Here is a 23,851-nt window from a genome sequence, read left to right as displayed (position 1 = left end):
AGAAATGAAAGGGATCAGATTTAGTTTATAAGGAAAATAAAATCCAGAAGTCCTGTATTTGGGATATGTACAGAAAGCCATTAGGCTACCCTTTCTCTGCTCTCTTTCCTAAAAGAAGAGTAAGCCACAGTGCCTGTTCATACAATAGGCTTTCTAACATGGTTTTTTTTTTTTCTTAACATCTTTATTGGAGTATAATTGCTTTACAGTGTTGTATTAGTTTCTGCTGTATAACAAAGTGAATCAGCTATATGCATATGTATATCCCCATATCCCCTCCCTCTTGCATCTCCCTCCCACCCTCCTTATCCCACCCCTCTAGGTGGTCGCAAAGCACCGAACTGATCTCCCTGTGCTATGCAGCTACTTCCCACTAGCTATCTATTTTACATTTGGTAGTGTATATATGTCAGTGCTACTCTCTCACTTCGTCCCAGCTTACCCTTCCCCCTCCTCGTGTCCTCAAGTCCATTCTCTACATCTGTGTCTTTATTCCTGTCCTGCCCCTAGGTTCATCACAACCATTTTTTTTTAGATTCCATGTATATGTGTTAGCATATGGTATTTATTTTTCTCTTTCTGACTTCACTCTGTATGATAGACTCTCGGTCCATCCACCTCACTACAAATAACTCAATTTCGTTTCTTTTTATGGCTGAGTAATATTCCATTGTATACATGCACCACTTCTTCTTTATCCATTAATCTGTCCCTGGACACTTAGGTTGCTTCCATGTCCTGGCTATTGTAAATAGAGCTGCAATGAACATTGTGGTACATGACTCTTTTTTTAATTTTTTACTTTTAAAATATTTTTATATATTTATTTGTTTTTATTTTTGGCTGTATTGGGTCTTCGTTGCTGTGCTCGGGCTTTCCCTACTGTTTGTTGCAGTGCGCAGGCTTCTCATTGTCGTGGCTTCTCTTGCAGAGCATGGGCTCTAGGCGCAAGAGCTTCAGTAGTTGTGGCTCATGGGCTCTAGAGCGCAGGCTCAGTAGTTGTGGCGCACAGGCTTAGTTGCTCCGTGGCATGTGGGATCTTCCCAGACCAGGGCTCGAACCCATGTCCCCTGCGTTGGCAGGCGGATTCTTAACCACTGCGCCACTAGGGAAGCTCCCAAGACTCTTTTTGAATTATGGTTTTCTCAGGGTATATGCCCAGTAGTGGGATTGCTGGGTCATATGGTAGTTCTATTTTTAGTTTTTTAAGGAACCTCCATACTGTTCTCCATAGTGGCTGTATCAATTTACATTCCCACCAACAGTGCAAGAAGGTTCCCTTTTCTCCACACCCTCTCCAGCATTTATTGTTTGTAGAGTTTTTGATGATGGCCATTCTGACTGGTGTGAGGTGATACCTCATTGTAGTTTTTTTTTTTTTTTTTTTTAACTTTGGGTTTGTTTGTTTATTTATTTATTTATTTATTTATTTATTGCTGTGTTGGGTCTTCGTTTCTGTGCGAGGGCTTTCTCTAGTTGTGGCAAGTGGGGGCCACTCTTCATCGCGGTGCACGGGCCTCTCATTATCGCGGCCTCTCTTGTTGCGGAGCACAGGCTCCAGACGCGCAGGCTCAGTAATTGTGGCTCACGGGCCCAGTTGCTCCGTGGCATGTGGGATCTTCCCAGACCAGGGCTTGAACCCGTGTCCCCTACACTGGCAGGCAGATTCTCAACCACTGCGCCACCAGGGAAGCCCCCTCATTGTAGTTTTGACTTGCATTTCTCTAATGATTAGTGATGTTGAGCATCCTTTCATGTGTTTGTTGGTAATCTGTATATCTTCTTTGGAGAAATGTCTATTTAGTTCTTCTGCCCATTTTTTGATTGGGTTGTTTGTTTTTTTGATATTGAGCTGCATGTGCTGCTTGTATATTTTGGAGATTAATTCTTTGTCAGTTGCTTCGTTTGCGAATATTTTCTCCCATTCTGAGGGTTATCTTTTCGTCTTGTTTATGGTTTCCTTTGCTGTGCAAAAGCTTTTAAGTTTCATTAGATTCCATTTGTTTGTTTTTGTTTCCATTTCTCTAGGAGGTGGGTCAAAAAGGATCTTGCTGTGATTTATGTCATAGAGTGTTCTGCCTATGTTTTCCTCTAAGAGTTTTATAGTGTCTGGCCTTACATTTAGGTCTTTAATCCATTTTGAGTTTATTTTTGTGTATGGTGTTAGGAAGTGTTCTAATTTCATTCTTTTCCATGTAGCTGTCCAGTTTTCCCAGCACCGCTTATTGAAGAGGCTGTCTTTTCTCCATTGTATACTCTTGCCTCCTTTATCAAAGATAAGGTGACCATATGTGCGTGGGTTTATCTCTGGGCTTCTATCCTGTTCCATTGATCTATATTTCTGTTTTTGTGCCAGTACCATACTGTCTTGATTACTGTAGCTTTGTAGTATAGTCTGAAGTCAGGGGGTGATTCCTCCAGCTCCGTTTTTTTTTCTCAAGATTGCTTTGGGTATTCGGGGTCTTTTGTGTCTCCAGACATATTTTAAGAATTTTTTGTTCTAGTTCTGTAAAAAAATGCCATTGGTAATTTGATAGGGATTGCATTGAATCTGTAGATTGTTTTGGGTGGTATAGTCATTTTCACAATGTTGATTCTTCCAGTCCAAGAACATAGTATATCTCTCCATCTGTTTGTATCATCTTTAATTTCTTTCATCAGTGTCTTATAGTTTTCTGCAAACAGGTCTTTTCTCTCCTTAGGTAGGTTTATTCCTAGGTATTTTATTCTTTTTGTTGCAATGGTAAATGGGAGTGTTTCCTTAATTTCTCTTTCAGGTTTTTCATCATTAGTGTATCAGAATGCAAAAGATTTCTGTGCATTGATTTTGTATCCTGCTACTTTACCAAATTCATTGATTAGCTTTAGTAGTTTTCTGGTAGCACCTTTAGGATTCTCTATGTATAGTATCATGTCATCTGCAAACAGTGACAGTTTTACTTCTTCTTTTCTGATTTGGATTCCTTTTATTTCTTTTTGTTCTCTGATGGCTGTGGCTAAAATTTCCAAAACTTATGTGGAATAATAGTGGTGAGAGTGGGCAACCTTGTCTTGTTCCTGATCTTAGTGGAAATGGTTTCAGTTTTTCACCATTGAGAACGATGTTGGCTGTGGGTTTGTCATATATAGCCTTTATTTTGTTGAGGTAGGTTCCCTCTGTGCCTACTTTCTGGAGGCTTTTTATCATAAATGGGTGTTGAATTTTCTTGAAAGCTTTTTCTGCATCTACTGAGATGATCATATGGTTTTTCTCCTTCAGTTTGTTAATATGGTGTATCACCTTGATTGATTTGCATATATTGAAGAATCCTTGCATTCCTGGGATAAACCCCACTGGATCAAGGTGTATGATCCTTTTAATGTGCTGTTGGATTCTGTTTGCTATTATTTTGTTGAGGATTTTTGCATCTATGTTCATCAGAGATATTGGCCTGTAGTTTTCTTTTTTTGTGACATCTTTGTCTGGTTTTGGTATCAGGGTGATAGTGGCCTTTTAGAATGAGTTTGGGAGTGTTCTTCCCTCTGCTATATTTTGGAAGAGTTTGAGAAGGATAGGTGTTAGCTCTTCTCTAAATGTTTGATAGAATTTGCTTGTGAAGCCATCTGGTCCTGGGCTTTTGTTTGCTGGAAGATTTTTAATCACAATTTCCATTTCAGTGCTTGTGGTTGGTCTGTTTATATTTTCTATTTCTTCCTGGTTCAGTCTTGGAAGGTTGTGCTTTTGTAAGAATTTGTCCATTTCTTCCAGGTTGTCCATTTTATTGGCATATGGTTGCTTGTAGTAATCTCTCATGATCCTTTGTATTTCTGCAGTGTCGGTTGTTATTTCTCCTTTTTCATTTCTAATTCTGTTGATTTGAGTCTTCTCCCTTTTTTTCTTGATGAGTCTGGCTAATGGTTTATCAATTTTGTTTATCTTCTCAAAGATCCAGCTTTTAGTTTCATTGATCTTTGCTATTGTTTCCTTCATTTCTTTTTCATTTATTTCTGATCTGATCTTTATGATTTCTTTCCTTCTGGTAACTTTGGGGTTTTTTTGTTCTTCCTTCTCTAATTGCTTTAGGTGTAAGGTTAGGTTGTTTATTTGAGATGTTTCTTGTTTCTTGAGGTAGGACTGTATTGCTATAAACTTCCCTCTTAGAACTGCTTTTGCTGCATCCCATAGGTTTTGGGTTGTTGTGTTTTCATTGTCGTTTGTTTCTAGGTATTTTTTGATTTCCTCTTTGATTTCTTCATTGATCTCTTGGTTATTTAGTAGTGTATTGTTTAGCCTCCATGTGTTTGTATTTTTTACAGATTTTTTCCTGTAATTGATATCTAGTCTCATAGCATTGTGATCAGAAAAGATACTTGATACGATTCAATTTTCTTAAATTTACCAAGGTTTGATTTGTGTCCCAAGATATGGTCTATCCTGGAGAATGTTCCATGAGCACTTGAGAAGAAAGTGTATTCTGTTGTTTTTGGATGGAATGTCCTATAAATATCAATTCAGTCCATCTTGTTTAATGTGTCATTTAAAGATGTGTTTCCTTATTTATTTTCATTTTGGGTGATCTGTCCATTGGTGAAAGTGGGGTGTTAAAGTCCCCTACTATGATTGTGTTACTGTTGATTTCCCCTTTTACGGCTGTTAGTATTTGCCTTATGTATTGAGGTGCTCCTATGTTGGGTGCATAAATATTTACAATTGTTATATCTTCTTCTTGGATTGATCCCTTGATCATTATGTAGTGTCCTTCTTTGTCTGTTGTAATAGCCTTTATTTTAAAGTCTATTTTGTCTGATATGAGAATTGCTACTCCAGCTTTCTTTTGATTTCCATTTGCATGGAATATCTTTTTCCATCCCCTCACTTTCAGTCTGTATGTGTCCCTAGGTCTGAAGTGGGTCTCTTGTAGACAGCATATGTGCGGGTCTTGTTTTTGTATCCATTCAGCCAGTCTATGTCTTTTGGTTGGAGAATTTAATCCATTTACATTTAAGGTAATTATGGGTATGTATGTTCCTATTACCATTTTCTTAATTGTTTTGGGTTTGTTTTTGTAAGTCTTTTCCTTCTCTTGTGTTTTCCGCCTCAAGAAGTTCCTTTCGCGTTTGTTGTAAAGCTGGTTTGGTGGTGCTGAATTCTCATAACTTTTGCTTATCTGTAAAGGTTTTAATTTCTCCCTCGATTCTGAATGAGATCCTTGCTGGGTAGTGTAATCTTGGTTGTAGGTTTTTCCCTTTCATCACTTTAAACATGTCCTTCCACTCCCTTCTGGCTTGCAGAGTTTCTGCTGAAAAATCAGCTGTTAACCTTATGGGGATTCCCTTGTATATTATTTGTTGCTTTTAATATTTTTTCTTTGTATTTAATTTTTGATAGTTTGATTAATATGTGCCTCAGATTGTTTCTCTTTGGGTTTATCCTATCTGGTTCTCTCTGTGCTTTCTGGACTTGATTCACTATTTCCTTTCCCATGTTAGGGAAGTTTTTTGACTGTACTCTCTTCAAATATTTTCTCAGTCCCTTTCTTTTTCTCTTCTTCTTCTGGGACCCATATAATTTGAATGTTGGTGTGTTTAATGTTGTCCCAGAGGTCTCTGAGACTGTCTTCAATTCTTTTCATTCTTTTTTCTTTATTCTGCTCCCTGGCAGTTATTTCCACCATTTTGACTTCCAGCTCACTTATTCGTTCTTCTGTCTCAGTTATTCTGTTATTGATTCCTTCTAGAGTATTTTTAATTTCAGTAATTGTGTTTTCCATCACTGTTTGTTTGCTCTTTAGTTCTTCTAGATCCTTGTTAAATGTTTCTTGCATTTTCTCCATTCTGTTTCTGAGATTTTGGATTATCTTTACTACCATTACTCTGAATTCTTTTTTGTGTAGTTTGCCTATTTCATCTTCATTATTTGGTCTTGTAAGTTTTACCTTTCTCCTTTGTCTATAACATATTTTTTTGTCATTTCATTTTTTGTTTTTTTTGATGGTTGGTCCTGTATTCCTGTCTTACTGGTTGTTTGGCCTGAGACGTCCAGCACTGGAGTGTGCAGGCAGTTGGATAGAGTTGGGTCTTTGTGCTGAGATGAGGACCTCCAGGAGGTCTCACTCTGATTAATATTCCCTGGGGTCTGAGGTTCCTGTTAGTCCAGTGGTTTGGACTCAGAGCTCCCACTATGAGAGCTTGGGCCCAACCTCCACCCTGGGAACCAAGATCCCGTGAGGTTTGTGGCACGGTAAAAAAAAGAAGAAGAAAGAAAGAAAGAAAAAAAGGAGCAGTACAATATCAAAGAATAAAAGACAAAATAAAAGTAGAAAGATAAAAAATATGTTAGGAAAAGTAAAAGTATAATTGAAACAACTGCAACAAGGCAAAATAAAACCACAACAGAAAAAAGGAAGAAAAGGCGGGGTGGAGGACAAGCCAAAAGGAGAGATCACTAACAAAGTATAAAGAATAAAATACAATTAGAAAAATAAAAGATTTATTAGGAAAAATAAAAATATAAAAGAATCAACAACAGTGAATCAACAAGGTAAAACAGAACCCCAATCTAAAAGAGGAAAAAAGAAAAAAAAAAAAAAAAAAGCCTTGACCATGGGGGTGGAGTTTAGGCTGTGGTGGCACTTAGGCAGGGGCGCTGTTTAGGGTGTGGCAGGGCCTAGGCAGGTGGGGGGTGACATTTGAGCATGGGGTGGGGCCTAGGTGGGTGACTTTTAAGCTTGAGGCGTGGCCTCTGCTTAGGACCTGTGGGGAATAGGAGAGGCAGCATGCAGAAATGAGGGCCTCAGGAGTGTGGAGTTCCGTAGTTTGGAGGTAGGGCACTGAGTGAGGGTGTGTGGGTGGGGTTTAGGCCCAGCTCGTTGGAGGGGGTCTCCGAGTGTAGAGTTGGGGCCCTGGGTGGGGGTGTAGGGGTGGGGCTTGGGCTCTGCACAGCAGGGGGGAGGCTCCGAGGGCAGAGGATTAGGCCCGGGAGCCCAACAGGCTTCCCGGTGCCTAAGTGGACAGGGAAAGTACTGGCCCCGTTCCCTTCCGCTCCTTCGTGCCCCTCCCCCACCGTCTCCCCCAGGGTCTCCCCCGTTGCCACTGGACCCCTAACCGTGGGTGGGTCCCGCTGGGTGTAGGAACTCCTTCCCTCCCCCGGCCAGCCCTCAGGGTGCCGGTCCTGGAGGTCTGGCCTTAACTTTTGCTCCCCCTTCCCTCCCTCCCACTCCCTCAGGACCCACATGGCTGGAGGGGGCCTCAATGGGCAGAGGATCAGGCCCGGGATCTCAGCAGGTTCCTGGGGGTTCAAGTGGGCAGGGGAAACCTGGCCACACTCCCTTTTGATCCTCTCCCCTCCCAGTGGTTCCCCAATTTACCCCTTCCCCTCCCGCAGCCACCCCTCGGGGCGCCAGTCCCATCCCACCTCCACTTCTCCTCCCCCTTCCTTCCCCCAGTGACCCACGTCCTACCCAGTCGCTGGGGGTTCCTCCTACCTGCTTAGGTGTCCGTGGTCCCCCACTGGTGCCTGGTAGGTGTCCTAGTTGTGAGGAGACGCGAATTCCGCATCCTCCTAGTATGCCATCTTGACTCCGCCCCCCCAACATGTTTTTAAGAATGGATTTTTATATAGGTGAGGATTAACATTTTACCTTACTATAAGAAAATGAAACTTCTCAAAGTTGGAATGTGGGAAGTGGCTGCCTTGTAAAGAATAGAAAATGAGGCTGGAAAGCTAATAACATATAGATGGGGATTTCTATACCATGTCTGGTGATTAGTTATTAAAAGAAATTTCTAATTAAGGGAAGGAAGACAGGGTTAAAGAGAGGAGGAGTTAGTTGCAAAAGTAGATTGAAACAAAAGGAAATATTAACAAATATTAACAATACAATATTATTAAATATTAACAATATTAACAAATTAAACAAAAGGAAATATTTTTAAGTGTATGTCAGTACTAGAAACTATTTATTATTTCCTGGAGATTGAGTTGAATAACTTCTGGAATCCAAGTCTAAGATTTTAGGTTAATGATCCTGAGGAGAGGACTACCTTAGGCTTTGTGTTTCTCTTTATGGCCTGCTAATTCTGCTTCTTAGAGGGCCTAAAAGTTGTTTTATAAAGCATCAGATAAATTTAGAAATACATGGAAATTATTTAGGCATACAAGTAAATGAATCTGACTTCTTCTGATCTTGATAGAATAAAATGGATCAGATTTACTCTTTCAACTTAACTAGGAAACTAGATAAAACATCAAGCAAGAATTTTCAGACATTGGATAACAGTGATTCCTGAGAGAAGGGAAATGAAAAGGATGAGCCTATGATTTCCACAGCTTACTGGGGCGGTGTGTTGAGGGGAGAGAGCTGGTAAAACCTGGCAGTGCCTGGCAGTCTTGTGAGTGGAGGAGACAGAGTTCAGGGAGGCCAGAGTGGCTAAGGTTTGTGAGATAAATACTGGAGGGGAAGTTGCTGAACAAAGAGAAAGCTCCAGAGATATGCAGTGGGCCCCCCTCATATCTTTGGCTGAATACTGATCTGTACATATATGGGAAGAAACTACCAGAGCCTGGGGAAAGAACCACCAGAAAGAAGGAATCAGAACAAGCCTGAGAGCTAACACAGGTGCCAAGAATAGTTCATGTCCCAACCATCTAGAGTAGAAAAGTTGTGGGGCATTGAATAGAGTCCTCAAAAGGGCATTGCTTCAAGAGTGGGGCCAAAGTGACCCTAGAATAAAGGTTGCCCTGAACCCATGGTAACAAGCTTAAATACAAGTCTTGAAAGCTTGAAACTGATCCAACTAACTTAGCTATATCACAGAACAAAGCCCAACAATATTTAAAGGAACACAGCAAATTCTGGTAACAACAAAACCCAACAACATGAAATTCACAATGTCTAGCATCCAATTAAAAATTCCCAGGCATGCAAATAGAAGAAAAATATAACAAAGGGAAAAAACAGTCACTATAGAAATACCCAGAAAAGACAAAAATGATAGGATTAGCCAACAAAGATATTAAAACAGATATCATTAACATATTCACATGTTCAGGAAAGTGGACATTATGAGGAGAAAAATGGAAAATATAAAAGACCCAAATTGAACTTCTAGAGATGAAAAATACAGTATCTGAAATGAAAAATACATGAGATGAGATTAACATATTAGACACTGTGGAAGAAACAGTTAGTGAACTTGAAAATAGAGCAATAGGAACCATTCAAATGGAGTAGAAAAAAGGCTGAAAAAAGATGACTAGAGCTTAGCGAGCTCTGGGGCAGTGTCAAGCCTAAGCATGTAATTGAAGTCCCAGAAGGGAAAGTTGGGTGTAAGTGGTATCAGAAAAAATGTTTAAAGAAATAATGGTGGAAGATTTTCCAAATTTGGAAATATACTGACAGATCCCAGAAATTCAGCATACCTCAAATAGAAGAAACACCATAGTGAAATGTATAATAATCAAATTGCTAAAGACCACTGATAAAGAGAAAACTAATGAAAGCAACCAGAGGAAAAGAGGCATATTATGTACAGAGGAACAAAGATCTGTCAGAAACCATGTAGGCCAGAGGACAATATAGCTACATCTTTAAAGTACTGAAGGAGGGAGAAAAAAAGCTTGTCAACCTAAATTCTATACCAGCAAATAAATCTTTCAAAAAATAAGGCTATACTTTTTTAGGCAAACAAATGCTGAAAGAATTCATCACCAGCAGACTTCTACCATAAGAAATATTAAAAGATATTTGTCAGGCAGAAGACAAATATGAGGTAAAAGTTTCAATCTACACGAGGAGTGAAGAGCAGTGGAAATGCTCTCAGTTTTTAATATCTCTGAAAGACAATTGACTAGTCAAGTCAAAAATAAAACAACATACTGTGGGGTTTATAACATGTTGAAGTGAAGTATATGACAATCATAACATAAAGGAGGGGGAAAATGGAAGTACATACTTGTCTAAGGTTCCTATACAATACATGAAGTGGTATAATGTTATATGAAGGTAGACTACAATAAGTTAAAGACATATAAATCCTAGAGCGACCAGTTAAAAACAAAAACAAAAACCAGAGAGGTATCGTTATAAGCCAGTAATGGAGATAAAATGGAATTAAAAGATACCCAATCCAAAGGAAGGCAGGGAAAGAGGAAGGATACAAAGAACAGATGGGACTAATAGTAAAAAAAGAACATGGGGCTTCCCTGGTGGCGCAGTGGTTGAGAATCCGCCTGCCGATGCAGGGGACACGGGTTCGAGCCCTGGTCCGGGAAGATCCCACATGCCACGGAGCAACTAGGCCCGTGAGCCACAACTACTGAGCCTGCGCGTCTGGAGCCCGTGCTCCGCAACAAGAGAGGCCGCGATAGTGAGAGGCCCGCGCACCGCGATGAAGAGTGGACCCCGCTCGCCACAACTAGAGAAAGCCCTCGCACAGAAACGAAGACCCAACACACCCAAAAATCACTCAATTAATAAATAAATTTAAAAAAAAAAAAAAAAGAACATGATGGTAGATTTAAAACCAACCATCTCAGTAATCACATTAAATGTAAATGACCTAACCCAGCACACCCAATAGAAATATAATGTGAGCCATGTATGTAATTTTAAGTTTTCTAGTAGTCACATTAAAAAAAAGTGAAAAGGAACAGGTAAAACTAATTTTATAATATATTTTATTTAACCCAATATATCCAAAATATGTTATTTTGGCATGTAATAAATCTGAAAATATTGTTAATGAGATATTTTACCTTCTCTTTAAAATGTATGTATTTTACACTTACAGCACATTTACACTTACAACACAATTTGCATTAGTCATATTTCAAGTGCTCAAGAGTCACATTTGGCTAGTAGCTACCATATTGGACAGTATAAATATCCTGTTAAAAGGCAGAGATTGTCAGATTAGGTTAAAAAATATGTCTACAGGAAACCTATTTTAAATATGAAGACACATATAGGTTAAAAGTAAAAGGATGGAAAAAATATACCATGCCAACACTAAACAAAGGAAAGATGAAGTAACTGTATTAATATCACACCAAGTAGATTTCAGAGCAAGTCATATTACCAGTGATAGACTTTTCATAATGGTAAAGGGGTAAGTTCAAGAGGATTAACAACCTAGATATGTACACACCTAACAGAACTTCAAAATAGATGAAGTAAAAACTGAGAAAATTGGAAGGGGAAATAGACAAATTTATAATTACTGTTGAAGATTTCAACACCTCTCTCTCAATAATTAACTGTTTCCGAGGAGAAGTTAAATCTAAGTGATGCTTGGTAAGAGAGGAAACATCCTGCCAAACATTAAGCCCAACTAGACAAACCTAGCACAGGGAGTAGGTTTTCCTTAGGAAATAAAAACTGCGTAAGAAGGGAAAAAAATCAGACAAAATGAGATAAATTAAGTGAATATGATGGGGTCTACGATATGCTATGCACTCTAACATGTGGAATAAAATGACTAGAATGGAAGTTATAGTGTTTCTAACATGACTCGTGGGAAGATTCCACGTCATTATAGTTTACCTCTTTAAAGTGTTTCTTAATAGAACTAGTCCTATTGATAAACCAGGGATTTATGTGAGGTCACAGGGAGAATAATTACAGTTGTCATGACTCCATAAAGATAGATGTTGCCTGCCTCTCTTTTCTCTAAAACCTTGGCAGTAATTCTAATAATTTGTTACTTGAATTCGCATGTGAGAAGAATCCTGGACACAGTGAGGGATGCAGTAACATAGAGCTTACCTGAAGTCTGCCTTCTTGGTTTCCATAGTATTATTAGATTAGATCTTTTAGGAGTGAGTGACCTTCTGACTCATAATATTCAGGAGTTGTTGCTTGGTTAGTCTTTTGGGTTTTGTGATTGACAAGGATAAGTCTAATTTAAAAATCAGAATGAGGAAGACTTCCCCAGTGGCACAGTGGCTAAGAATCCGCCTGCCAATGCAGGGGACACGGGTTCGAGCCCTGGTCCAGGAAGATCCCACATGCCACGGAGCAACTAAGCCCGCGTGCCACAACTACTGAGCCTGCGCTCTAGGGCCCGCATGCCACAACTACTGAGCCCGCGTGCCACAACTACTGAAGCCCGCGCGCCTAGAGCCTGTGCTCCACAACAAGAGAAACCACCGCAAGTAGCCCACGCACCACAAGGAAGAGTAGCCCCCACTCACCACAACTAGAGAAAGCCTGTGCACAGCAACGAAAACCCAACACAGCCAAAAATAAATACAATTAAATCTTTAAAAAAAAAAAAAATTCAGAATGAGTATGTCGAGGGGAAAATCTGGAGGGGTAAAATAGGAAAACAGCTTTTTTTCCCCCTGAAAGTTATCGTGGTCTCTGCTCAGGAACACTGTCATGCTCAGGAGTTTTAGAACATTTATTTCCTAAGTCAATTATAAGGGTTCAGAGTGTGAAATTGGAAAGGGTTAAAGTCAGGATTGTATTGTGAAATGTTTTAGTTCTAAATGCATGAGAAAACAATAGTTTGGCTGGTTTACTGCGTGAGAAGGAGGATACAAATAGCAGTCATTTATGTCATTGTGGTAACATACAGGAAAAGGATTGAGTCCTTAGTTTGAAAACATGGTAGGCTTTTCTTTTAAAGAGAAGCTTTTTTCAGCTTCAACCTGGCAACTCTTCAAATAAAATCACAAAGGAATAAGACACTATAAACAACCATTCCACCCCCAGACAGGACTGCATAGACAAGTAGGCACTCATGGCCAAAGCTGCAAAGGCAGCAGGAAGGGCAGCTCTTTAGGCACCAAGAGCTGCAGCAAGCAGAGGCAAGTGTGGACCCCCAAAAGAGTGACAAGTGCAAGACAAACAGTAGGCACCGGGCTGACTTATTACTCTTAGCCCCCTATTCCAAAGGGAATTGAAGATCTTCTGAAGCTAAGAGAGTCCTGTGTGCAGAAAGGCTCTCACTATGGAAGGGGAGGGAACCTTGTCTTCACAAAATACGAGCAAGTGCTCTGACCATCATTGCTCCTCTTTCATCTTAAGCACTGTGATCCCTTCTCTCATTTCTTTTTCCTTTATCTTCAGCCCTCTGTGAGATGACGTGTAGGATTCTTTTTGTTCTCCTAACTCCTAGCTTGTTTTTTTGGTATGATTGTGTCTTGGCTGAACTACGGCAGTTTTCCTCATTTGGATAGAGTAAGAGCTGAAAAACTGAGGAGAGAAACTCAGATCTAAATTCTGCCTCAGATGTCAGAATACATGTCCTCAGTTAATGGGAGGGAACATTGAAGCCACTAAACTCCCTCCTACTGAGATACAGGAGAAATGAAAAAGAACCCAGACCACTCCATAGGGCTAATTAATGAGCTGGCTTTGGAGGAAGCCATTTCCCTCTCAGTGGAGAAACCTTGGTTGGAGGCAGAACTGAAGCAGTGGAAGAGGGATTCTTAGTGTGGTATCCTGATCACTAGGTCTCTGTTCCTGTTCAGCTGGCTTGGTCTTTAGCTTTATAGGTCCACTCTCTCAAAATAACAAAATGAAATAAGAAGCCAAACAACTCAGTCTATGGAGGTCCAGCTAAACTTAATTGGTTTCTGGCACTCTTTCCTCCTGAAAAATAGGATAGTCATGTGTAGCATGACACTCATAATGTCATCCTTTTCACTTCAGGGTAACTATACCAAAGGTGGTATACCCCTCTGATGGGCACCTGGGGGAGATATATCTCCGTGGCTTTCATGTGCTTGGCTATCCTTATCTCTCTCTAATTTCTTCCACTTCCATCCTAAGTCCTTGTTGCCTGTTGTAATATATAACTTGTCTGCCCCCATGGAAGGTTTGGCTTACAGTGACTGACAGGTTGTCTGCCTGTTCACTTCACCCCCTGGATTGAAGGGTTTAGTTAGCCTCATAGCATGGCTAATACTGTGGGATAGAATGCCAGAGGAATCAGTCCCTTCCTGCTGATTTTCTCTCACTAGAGGATGTAGATTATAGCTGTGAAATCTGTGCTTGCTGAGCAAGATCCTCCTGCATTCCTGGCTGCCTTCACAAGTGGAGAAGCATCCTTTAGCACCATTATCTTCGGGGGCAGGGTTAGATTAAAAACCTGGATTGGAGAAATCTGTGATCCTAATTGTGTCTTAATTCATTATCATTATTTTAAATAACTGAGCTCCAGTTACCTATTGGGCATCACTCAGCAGAGAATTAACCACAGCCTGAGTCCTCTGGGCCTGTTGTTCCGTCTTCAGAGATGCAGGAAAAACAGTGTCTTTCTTCAGTCCTGGCTCTCCCTCCCACCACCCTCAGAGCTCTGCTTCATGGCGAATGTGGTTTCCCTGCAGCTGCTTAGGCATCCTCATCTATAGGCCCTTTCTCTGGTCTAGGCCATGCTCCGGGGTGTTCCTGGCAGCGTTCCCTGCTGCCTCCCCAGTATGTAGTTGCCTACTATTGGGCTCACTGCTCTGGCATTCTAGTGTGTAAATATTTGTCAAGGGACGGGGGTGTTTTCCCATTCCCCAAAAAGCATTCTGAAAAATGTGCCTGTTTTCTTAGTCATATTTCCAAGCTTTGGATGAGTTAGCCCATTCATTCCTTGCAGTTGACAGACACTGGCCTGACCTCAGCTGGCCACATAAAATAAGTATGCAGTAACTTCCGGCACAGTAACTTTCAAGCTTTGGGACCAAGGAGTCCTGGACTTAAAGGAACCATGGATGACATAGTCATTGTTAGAGAACACATTGTTTCATTAACATATCTCCTGTATCAAGCATTTTAATTTCTTTCACTTGTACTTGATATTGAAGGCATAAATGGAATCAACAAAAATGAGGCAGCTAACCATATAGATTCTGGGGGAGAACTTTACTCTTCATGTTTGTCATTTTACTTTCAGGTCTCATGTAATGTAGGTTATACTATATCCATGTCTGCCTCTATAATGGTGACATTGCTGAGCTACTACCAGTTTAGAGATGTTTTTCCAATATAGTTGATGGTTTATTCTGTCGCTCAGTTCTACTTGAGACCAAAACAGTTTGCTTCTGCTAGGTGGCTTGTTAGGCTGAAAATGCAATCCTTAGTCATGGAGCAGAATTTTCTATCTTTGTGCAGAATCAGGAGACCTACATAGAAGGATTGAACTACTGATCTTAGCTTTATTAACACTAGACTCTGAGCTCAGGATTTATTTAAATTACTCGCACAGTCCCGATAGATTAAAGGAACTGCTAGTGTGTACCTCATTAAACTGCTTGTACTCCTTCCTTTCCTTTTCTCTGAGTCTCACCTTGTACCACCCCTTCCTCCTCATTTTCCAGTTTTTTTAACCTAATCTTCAGTCTTCTACAAGTCTGGCCAACATCTTCCCATATGTATCTGGAACCATATATATACACATATGTGTGTGTGTGTGTGTGTGTGTGTGTGTGTGTATACACACATACACACATCAGCTTTTTCTGTTTTCACTGTTTATAACCACCTCAACACCTCCCTCCCTTCTAGTCAGAATTTGATATAGGGACATGAGGCTGTTGGGTGTTGAAGTCATAATTGAATTGATTAGGAAACTAACCTATGCTGTGCAATATCGCAACTGTGTTTCCTTCTTACAACACAACTATTTTGAAAGGCTGGAGTATCTATTTTAATACATATACTTTCTTCCCACAGATCATCAATTTCTACATGAATATGCTGATGGAGCGAAGTAAAGAGAAGGGATTGCCAAGTGTGCATGCATTTAATACCTTTTTTTTCACTAAGTTAAAAACGGCTGGTTATCAAGCAGTGAAACGTTGGACAAAGAAAGTGGATGTCTTTTCTGTTGACATTCTTTTGGTGCCCATTCACCTGGGAGTGCACTGGTGTCTTGCTGTGAGTGCCTCTTTTATTACTGATAAAATTTAAAAGAAATCTATGTAATTATAGAATACACAGAGAGTGGTGAATATTCTACATTTTCACTAGATGACTGAGAGAAAAAGTAGCATTTAGTTGTCTAAAAATTGGATAGATCAGTGAACTCCCTGTCAAGAGTGGGAGATACTTAGACTTTGAAGAAAGCGATGGAGTTTTCCTTTTCTGGAAATATTTAAAAAGGGAGTTATAAGTCAAAGCAGGCTAAAGGCAAGGCACGGGGAGTAAAAGTGACTTCTCAGTGATGCTGCCAACTCAGATTCTATGACTGTTATTTTCTGCCTAATCATGACTTGTCTTGCATACTTGGTAATTCAATATTTTTTATGATTCTGAGAACATGGATACATGAGCTTAATATATTAATAAAAGTATAAAAAGTATTTCACAGTCTGTTTTGAATTACATTTGAAAAGCATAAGCCAAAAGGAAATTCTCCAAGTAAAGAAACAAAAACTAGACTCTTTTACCATCTTTCAGAAAATGTATGGAAATTATCTCACTCAACTTACGTTCTCTGAAGAGCATGTTGTGTCTTCACTGTTACCCACAGTGCAGATGGAGAACCTGAGTACTAGAAAAAGGTTTCAGGGCAATTACTGGAGCCTCCAGTCAATCAGCCCCCATCGTAGTTCTGAGTAAATAACCCCCCTGTTCTTCTCTCCTCTGCAGATTAAGCATGGTATAATGCTAAGCATCCATCAAACTTGTCATGATATCATAGGAAATCTGGCAGAAGGTTCCAAATTCCAGGGAAGGGAATAGCTGAGAAACCAGTTTTCTTCACTTCATAAACACAGATTTTTTTTTTTTTTTTTAAATTCCCAGGTTGTAGACTTTAGAAAGAAGAATATTACCTATTACGACTCCATGGGTGGGATAAACAACGAAGCCTGCAGGATCCTCTTGTAAGTAGGGAGTTGAGGACAAAGAGTTTGATGTTGGGTATATGTTATGTTTTTCCAGCTATTGAACTCAGTTCTCTGATCCCTTCAATGTAGTGATTAATAAAGGAAATCTTTATCTTGAGTAAGAATGGATATTTTCCTTCTAAATAAGTAAAGTTTAATAATAATATAATACCAAAAATACACCCTAATGGGGATAATTACTGTCCCAGTGCCCTAAATACAGAGTGGATATATACATATAGATATAGAAACTACTTAGAAATCATCTACTCCAACCTCCTAATTTTTCAGATGAAGAAACCAAGACCCACAGAGGTGACTTCGATTTGCTCAGGTCCTGCTAGTTAGTGGCTCAACTGGGAACCAGAATGCAAATCTCTTTATATCCCATCCGTTTCTCTTTCCAAAATGTCTATTTCTCACTGTACCATTTTGGCAGCCAGGAGGGGGCTGGGTTCCAGAATGGTGAGCAGTTCGCACTTAAGAAGAGTGCTGTATATGAGGTATGCACTCAACAAATTGTTGATTTGGATTGAATTTTCACACAGGAGAATCAAGACTGTAAATAAATAAATACCTCAGTATTGCTGGAGAAACATTTTTCTTCCATTAGATTGAGTTCTGTAGGACCATATAAACCAAGGAAAAGAACCAAAACTTGTTCCTCAGGACGGACAGTAGGTAGAAGGAGCCTGGGTATCAAAGGCAGATGTCATGCTTCTCTTGGGTTGACAGGGAAGGCCTGAATTGTGGGACCTCCAAAGGAAGCTTAGCAGTCCAAAGATTCCCTGCCCAGTAGTATATACTGTTTTCCTTAGACGCACAGAAGAAAACTCTTCCTAAGGATTGTCAGCCCCGTTCTTGCAGTGGCAGCTGTCATCACTGCTCCCCAAGCTCATCTCATTCTCTCCCAATACCTTTAGGCAATACCTGAAGCAAGAAAGCATTGACAAGAAAAGGAAAGAGTTTGACACCAATGGCTGGCAACTCTTCAGCAAGAAAAGCCAGGTACATTTCTTCTTGATGAGGTGGAAATCCTGAGACCTAGGGTATTGGAAAGAAAAGGATTTTACTGCTTGGTCCCCAGAGACCTTCTGTGTTAGTGTCTAGCCTCACCTCAGCTTGGTCGTTTGGTTCCTTGGGGAAGATAGAGTAAGCTATCTGTGGGAAACTAGTAATGTGTTTCTTATGAAGAACTAGGTTTTATAAATGCCCAGCTATTTTGCTAAACTTTCATCTGTGGGAAATGTTTGCAGATTGTTTGGCCCTTGTGGGAGGGGCCAGCTTTTACACCCTTGGGTGTCATGGAAATCTAAGATAGTCTCCTGTGTGATTAATATGAAATACACAGGCTGGACTGAGATGCTGAATTTTTTTCTCTGAGCCTCTGTTGTTCTGATTCGGGGACCAGGGTCATCTCTTCCAAATTCAGGGAAACCTGTAAAATTTATATCCTTTGGCTCTTATTTATAATCAAATAAGAAAGAAGGAAGCTTGGAAAGATGTCACTTTTTTATTGTTTTTGGCCTTTCAGGAAATTCCACAGCAGATGAATGGAAGCGACTGTGGCATGTTTGCCTGCAAATATGCTGACTGCATTACCAAAGACAGACCAATCAACTTCACACAGGTGAGCCAAGCCTTCAGGAGGGAGCTCTATGACCACCCTGTCTCCAGGCTGCCGGATAGATGTTTTTCCCTCCACTTGCTCCACTTAGGGGGCTCTGCTTCAGCTTGTGGCTCATAACACGGGTGGTTACTGCCTGTGCCGCGTCACAAGAAAAAGGGTAGTGATAGGCCACATCCCGGGTTACCGTATATCACGTATTGTGATGTATGGGCAGAGCCTTCTTCTCCGCCCATCTCTCCCACCTACCTCAAATCCTGTAAGAAGCAGAGAACTGGGACCAGAGCAAGTTTCCTATAGTTTCCCGTTATTTGGATAGCAGTTAAGTTTTGGTACAGGCCACACCTTGATCTAGTGTAATTTGTTATGCTGCCCTCTTCCCCTGCCCCTCACTTGATGCAGCTGGTCAGTCTTCTTATAGTTTGTGATTGTTTATTTCTGTCCACGTGGTCCTTCGGAGACCAAAGTGGATTGAGACTAGAGATTAGGGGTTATTCTGTGTCCTCCACTTAACTCTTTACTTCTGTTTAAATCAATGGCTTTACTAGATTTTTCCACCATAGCCCTTGGGTGGAGCTCACTCTTGCAGTTCCTATAACTCCTCCCGTAAAAAGTGAGTTTTTGATTTTCAAGTGTCGGATCTCATATCCTCTTAAAAGTTTAACATAGAGGACTTGATAGACACCATTCTCAAAATTCTTGGAGACATTTGGGTGTACCCTAGGGACTTCTGGCAATGCCCAACAAAACTTCTAAGGTTACAACAATGGAAAATAGCAATAGAGATAGTAATAGAAAAAAGCAATAGAAAGAAAAAAAATCACACGTGATGAAGAATGAGCCATTTGAAAGATCAGAAATTCAGCTGAGATTATTTTAGTTGAAAACCTCAAGACGGAAAGGAGTGTTAGGTCTGCATACAAGAAATGAAAATAAGGGTGTCTCTGTGTCCCTACAGCAACACATGCCCTACTTCCGGAAGCGGATGGTCTGGGAAATCCTCCACCGAAAGCTTTTGTGAAGACTGTCTCAATTAGCAGACGTGGACTTGTGGGAGACCAGCTCTTTGTTGTCTACGGCCAGAGACCTTGGAAACAGCTGCTCCCAACCCTCTGTTCTTGTAAAGTCCTTGATCCTGGACCAGGCCCTGGAGAGATGCACTCACAAGCACATCTGCCTTTCCTTTTGTATCTCAGATACTATTTTTGCAAAGAAACTTTGGTGCTGTGAAAGGGGTGAGGGACATCCCTAAGCTGAAGAGAGAGACTGCTTTTCACTTCTTCAGTTCTGCCATCTTATTTTCAAAGGGCTCCAGCCTCACTCAGTCTCTAATTAGGGGCCTGAGAGAAGCTTGGAAAGACTCTTGATTTCATGTAAACTCTTGTTGTTAGGCCTTACTAAGAGGTAGGAAAGGACGTGGGCAAAAAGGTAGGGATGAAAACCACCAGCATATACACGCACACATACATACACACAGGATTTTCAAGATATGTCACTGGGAAAGTGACTGTAAACTGGACTTTGGGGCACCTGCATAATTCCCTCCTCCGGGACTTTTCCTATTTATATGCCCCTTTGTGAAATCCGTCTGCTTCTGTACAAGGCTGTTTTATCATCTGTAGCATCTTCCTCTCCTGAGGCACAACACGTGAGCCCTGGATGGACCCCAAAGTCCCAGGCAGTCCTTTCCTTAAAAGCAGAGGCTTGCATGTGCTCACAACACATGATATGGGGAAGACCCACCCAGGGAGTGGTTTAGTGGAGCGACAAGGCACCACTTTTACTGCTACCTACTTCTGACCAAGAAGAAGGACCTCAGTCTTTAGCATAAAATTCCAGCATTGGATGAATGCAGGTCTAGTTTGGTCTGTGGCTAGCTAGTTTAAATATGTTTCTAACCACAGAGAATTTAATATATATATATATTTCACAGGGATATGTTTTTTTTTTTTTTTTGAAGGCTGAATGTGTTCACCATTTTAGCCTGTAGGTTTATTACCATTTTCCAAATTTAGCTCCAGCACGCACAGATCCCAGCCCCTATGTGTAGGGTGTTTGTGGACTTCCTAACAGAATATTTTGATTCCTGGTTGAATTTTGGCTTAGGGGTAGAGGTTACAGAGGGAGGTGAGATTTTCAACTGGAAAACGGGTGGAATTTGGACTGATCAACTTGAGATTGAAAAACTGCTATTCCTTTTGTTCTTTGTGGCATCTCCCCACCCTCTGAGCGCTCCTCAGGCTAGATAGTGAAACGATCCAATGCCAGTGTCATTTTGTACTTAAGTTCCAAAATAGGAACATTTTATACTTTTTTCTGTATTGTAATAGGTAGTTTTGTATGAAATCTTTTCTTCTCTTCCCATGTACCTCATCCTTTCCAACATTGTGCTTTCTCCCTGGGCTTATTTGAAAATTTTACTCTGTTTTATATCAAGCTTGTTTAGTACATTTTTCTATGTGTTACCACAGGTTACAATTTGAAAAGAAAACTATTTTTTTTAAATATTCCATTGTTAACTGAATGTTACTGTTTTCCACTCCAGCAACTAGATGTCCTACCTTTTTCATATGCCTGCCTTTGGGGGGAAGACCACCTTTTGTTTGTTTGTTTTCTTTTTTTTTCTTCTTTCTTTCTTGCCTGTTTTGTTTTGTTTTGATTTTTTGTTTTGTTTTGTTTTGGTTTTTTTTGGTGTTTTCTATAGGAAATAAATAGCTTTCTATATATGAGTTCCTGGGACTTTCACATTCTCCTTTAGAGAGCTATGGCATGCAGGCTCATTGTGGGACTCCTGAACATTGATTCTTGGTACTTAATGTATTTAAGTGACAACTTGAAAGGTGACAATATGGTATAGATTTTGGACCATGAATCAAAAAGACCTGAGTTTTTCAGGCACTCTTGCTATTGTCTGGGGGACTCAAAACAAGATACTTCTCTGTATTTATTGTTTGTCCATTTAGATAACATCTGTCTTACTTTCCTCACAGACTTTTTGTACAGACCAAAGCAACAAATATTTATTGCCATGTACAGCAGAAAATGAAACATGCAACAAAAGCACTTTGAAAAATATACAAGGAATTGTTAAGCCTGTCTGAATTTGGCCCCACTTTCTGACCAGTGTAGTTTTGTACAAGGTGAAGTTAGTGATCCTGAGATGCCCTGCATGAGTGGTCCAGGCTGAGACACAGGTTGTGGTCCAGGGTGGGAACCAAGTAGACTTAACATAGTGGGGGCCATTCTTTCCAGACAGCTGCCCAAGAAGAGCAGGACTAGCATCTGGAAACTTTCTTCTTCATTTAAGGGCGGACCTTGATGACAGGGGGGAAAAAATACGACGTTCCTGTATTCCATGGCCAAGGGCATGTTACCAATGTCTTGTTTAACCTGCTTTAAACTAAAGCCTGTTGCTTTCCTTTTCTCCGATCTTCCCCTCTCCTCTGTGTCCAGTGCTCATAATTACCTGCCTCCCCAAAGAAAGGGAACACTTGATGGATGATAAGCTCTAGATGCCAGATATGGAGCCTTCAGCAGAAACCACAGTCTCAACAATCACTCCTGGACCCTGTACAGAGAAAATCAGACCATTCCTGCCCATTTGAGGATACATGGTGCGAGGCACAGAGGCTAGTTCCATCCCATTTGTCACCTGGGATCCACCGTTGCTCCTGGGAGCCCTGTTTAGGTTTGAATGTAAGAGCGCTTTTCCCTCATCTGGCCTGGAGACTCTGTGTAAACTGACTCTTCATATTTCTCTGTGGTATCAACTTCTCTCTTATTTTGCCCTTGTAATTGTGCTAGCATCTTCTACCCACTGCCCCTAGCAAGATTAGCCCCAAAGTTTTAGTGTTCTGGGATAGAAACAGGTTGCCTGGAAAAGCACTGCCAGCAGCCATATTCCAGAGTCTGTCCATCGCCACCTGGTTCTGCGTGGCCCATAAAAGGCTCTAGTGGGTAGAGAGGGAGGGTTCACTTCAGAGCCCCAGTGTTTTTAGCGTTTCAGCTTCTGGTCCTTCTCCTGTGCCATCCCTCCAGCTCTCAAATATGTCTTAACCCAGAGTAAGAGAGACAACTGACACTCGGCCTTTGTCTTCTCCCTTGCTCCACCTGGATGGGCCAGGGGGGTTGGGGTAGGGTGGAATATGATGCTTTCATCCTGGGAGCTCACATACCCAAGAGAGTCAGAAAAGGACGTGTAACGCTATCAGGCCCTGTTGTTGACTCAGACTACATGCTGAGCTCCTGGCAAAGTGGCCATATTTCCCTACCCAGGAGCAATCTGTCCACAGCTTCAAGTTCATCCTAAAATTTGGGAAGGGACAAGTAAGACTCAACTCAATAGCTTTCCTAATAGCCCAGGCCTTATTTCACCTGTGTTGAATCCTAATATCTGTCTTTTAAGAGCCCATAATTCCTATTCCCAGCTTTGGAGGTGGTGGGTGATGTAACGTAAGGGTAAATGGGGTTATGCTGGTCACCACTGAGAGAAGAGTACTTAGGGGCTTCCCTGGTGGCACAGTGGTTGAGAATCTGCCTGCCAATGCAGGGGACACGGGTTCGAGCCCTGGTCTGGGAGGATCCCACATGCTGCGGAGCAACTGGGCCTGTGAGCCACAATTGCTGAGCCTGCGCGTCTGGAGCCTGTGCTCCGCAACAGGAGAGGCCACGATGGTGAGGGGCCCGCGCACCGCGATGAAGAGTGGCCCCCGCTTGCCACAACTAGAGAGAGCCCTCGCACAGAAATGAAGACCCAACACAGCCATAAATAAATAAGTAAAAAAATTTAAAAAAAAAAAGAGAAGAGAAGAGTACTTAGACATGCATCCCCTGTGGGAGAGAAATGGGAAACTAGGAGACTTTTAGCTACAAGATAAACCTCGAGGAAACGTTAGTGCAGGCTGCCTCTCTGGCCTGTCAGGGAGAGGGTGGGGAGAGTTCCATTTGGGAGTGGTTGAACCAGATTCTGAAATGTTATTGAGGGCCATAATGCTGCTTGGAATAGAAATTGGTCAAGGTAGAGATTCAAAGTCAAGTTTAAGGCCAGTGTTAACACTGGCTTGATCTTAGAGTTAAGACCCAGGTCAGTCTTTCCTAATGGAACAGATCATAGCTGCTGACTTTTCTCCATTCTAAACTGAGGAGTAACCATCAACTGCTTGACTTCTGGAGATTGTCCTTCCTCCTTCACAGAACTTTAGTGCTGGGAAAGGCAAGTTGTCGGGGAGAGGCACACAAGGAGCCCAGAGCCTTCAACCTGCTGGGCACCCCTCATCCAATTTACTCTTACTGCTTTCACGAATACACAGTGTGCACACACCCAAATCTCACCTCCTTGAAGCCTTCCCTGATTACATTAAAATCTCTTATCTGGACATCTGCAGCGCTTAGAAAATAATACAACTCCACATGGCATATGT

The 23,851-nt window shown here is 41.1% G+C and overlaps 1 protein-coding gene across 3 annotated transcripts in view; it reads left to right on the top strand.

Annotated features, from left to right (window-relative positions):
- Nucleotides 1-21,598, top strand: part of SENP1 (SUMO specific peptidase 1) — a 57,173-nt gene extending 35,575 nt beyond the window's left edge. For all 3 annotated transcript variants that reach the window (XM_059935770.1, XM_059935769.1, XM_059935768.1), the window contains 5 exons: nucleotides 15,648-15,851; nucleotides 16,722-16,801; nucleotides 17,728-17,812; nucleotides 18,339-18,434; nucleotides 19,390-21,598. In XM_059935770.1, coding sequence (XP_059791753.1) covers nucleotides 15,648-15,851; nucleotides 16,722-16,801; nucleotides 17,728-17,812; nucleotides 18,339-18,434; nucleotides 19,390-19,452 — 528 coding nt within the window. In that variant the 3' untranslated portion in view covers nucleotides 19,453-21,598. The remainder of the gene's footprint in view (nucleotides 1-15,647; nucleotides 15,852-16,721; nucleotides 16,802-17,727; nucleotides 17,813-18,338; nucleotides 18,435-19,389) is intronic.
- Nucleotides 21,599-23,851: the final 2,253 nt, after the last annotated feature.

This window comes from Balaenoptera ricei, chromosome 10 (assembly GCF_028023285.1).
Source record: "Balaenoptera ricei isolate mBalRic1 chromosome 10, mBalRic1.hap2, whole genome shotgun sequence".
NCBI classification, from domain to species: Eukaryota; Metazoa; Chordata; class Mammalia; order Artiodactyla; family Balaenopteridae; genus Balaenoptera; species Balaenoptera ricei.
Note: the sequence above shows the minus strand (reverse complement) of the source record. Positions and strands in the feature narration are given on the sequence as shown.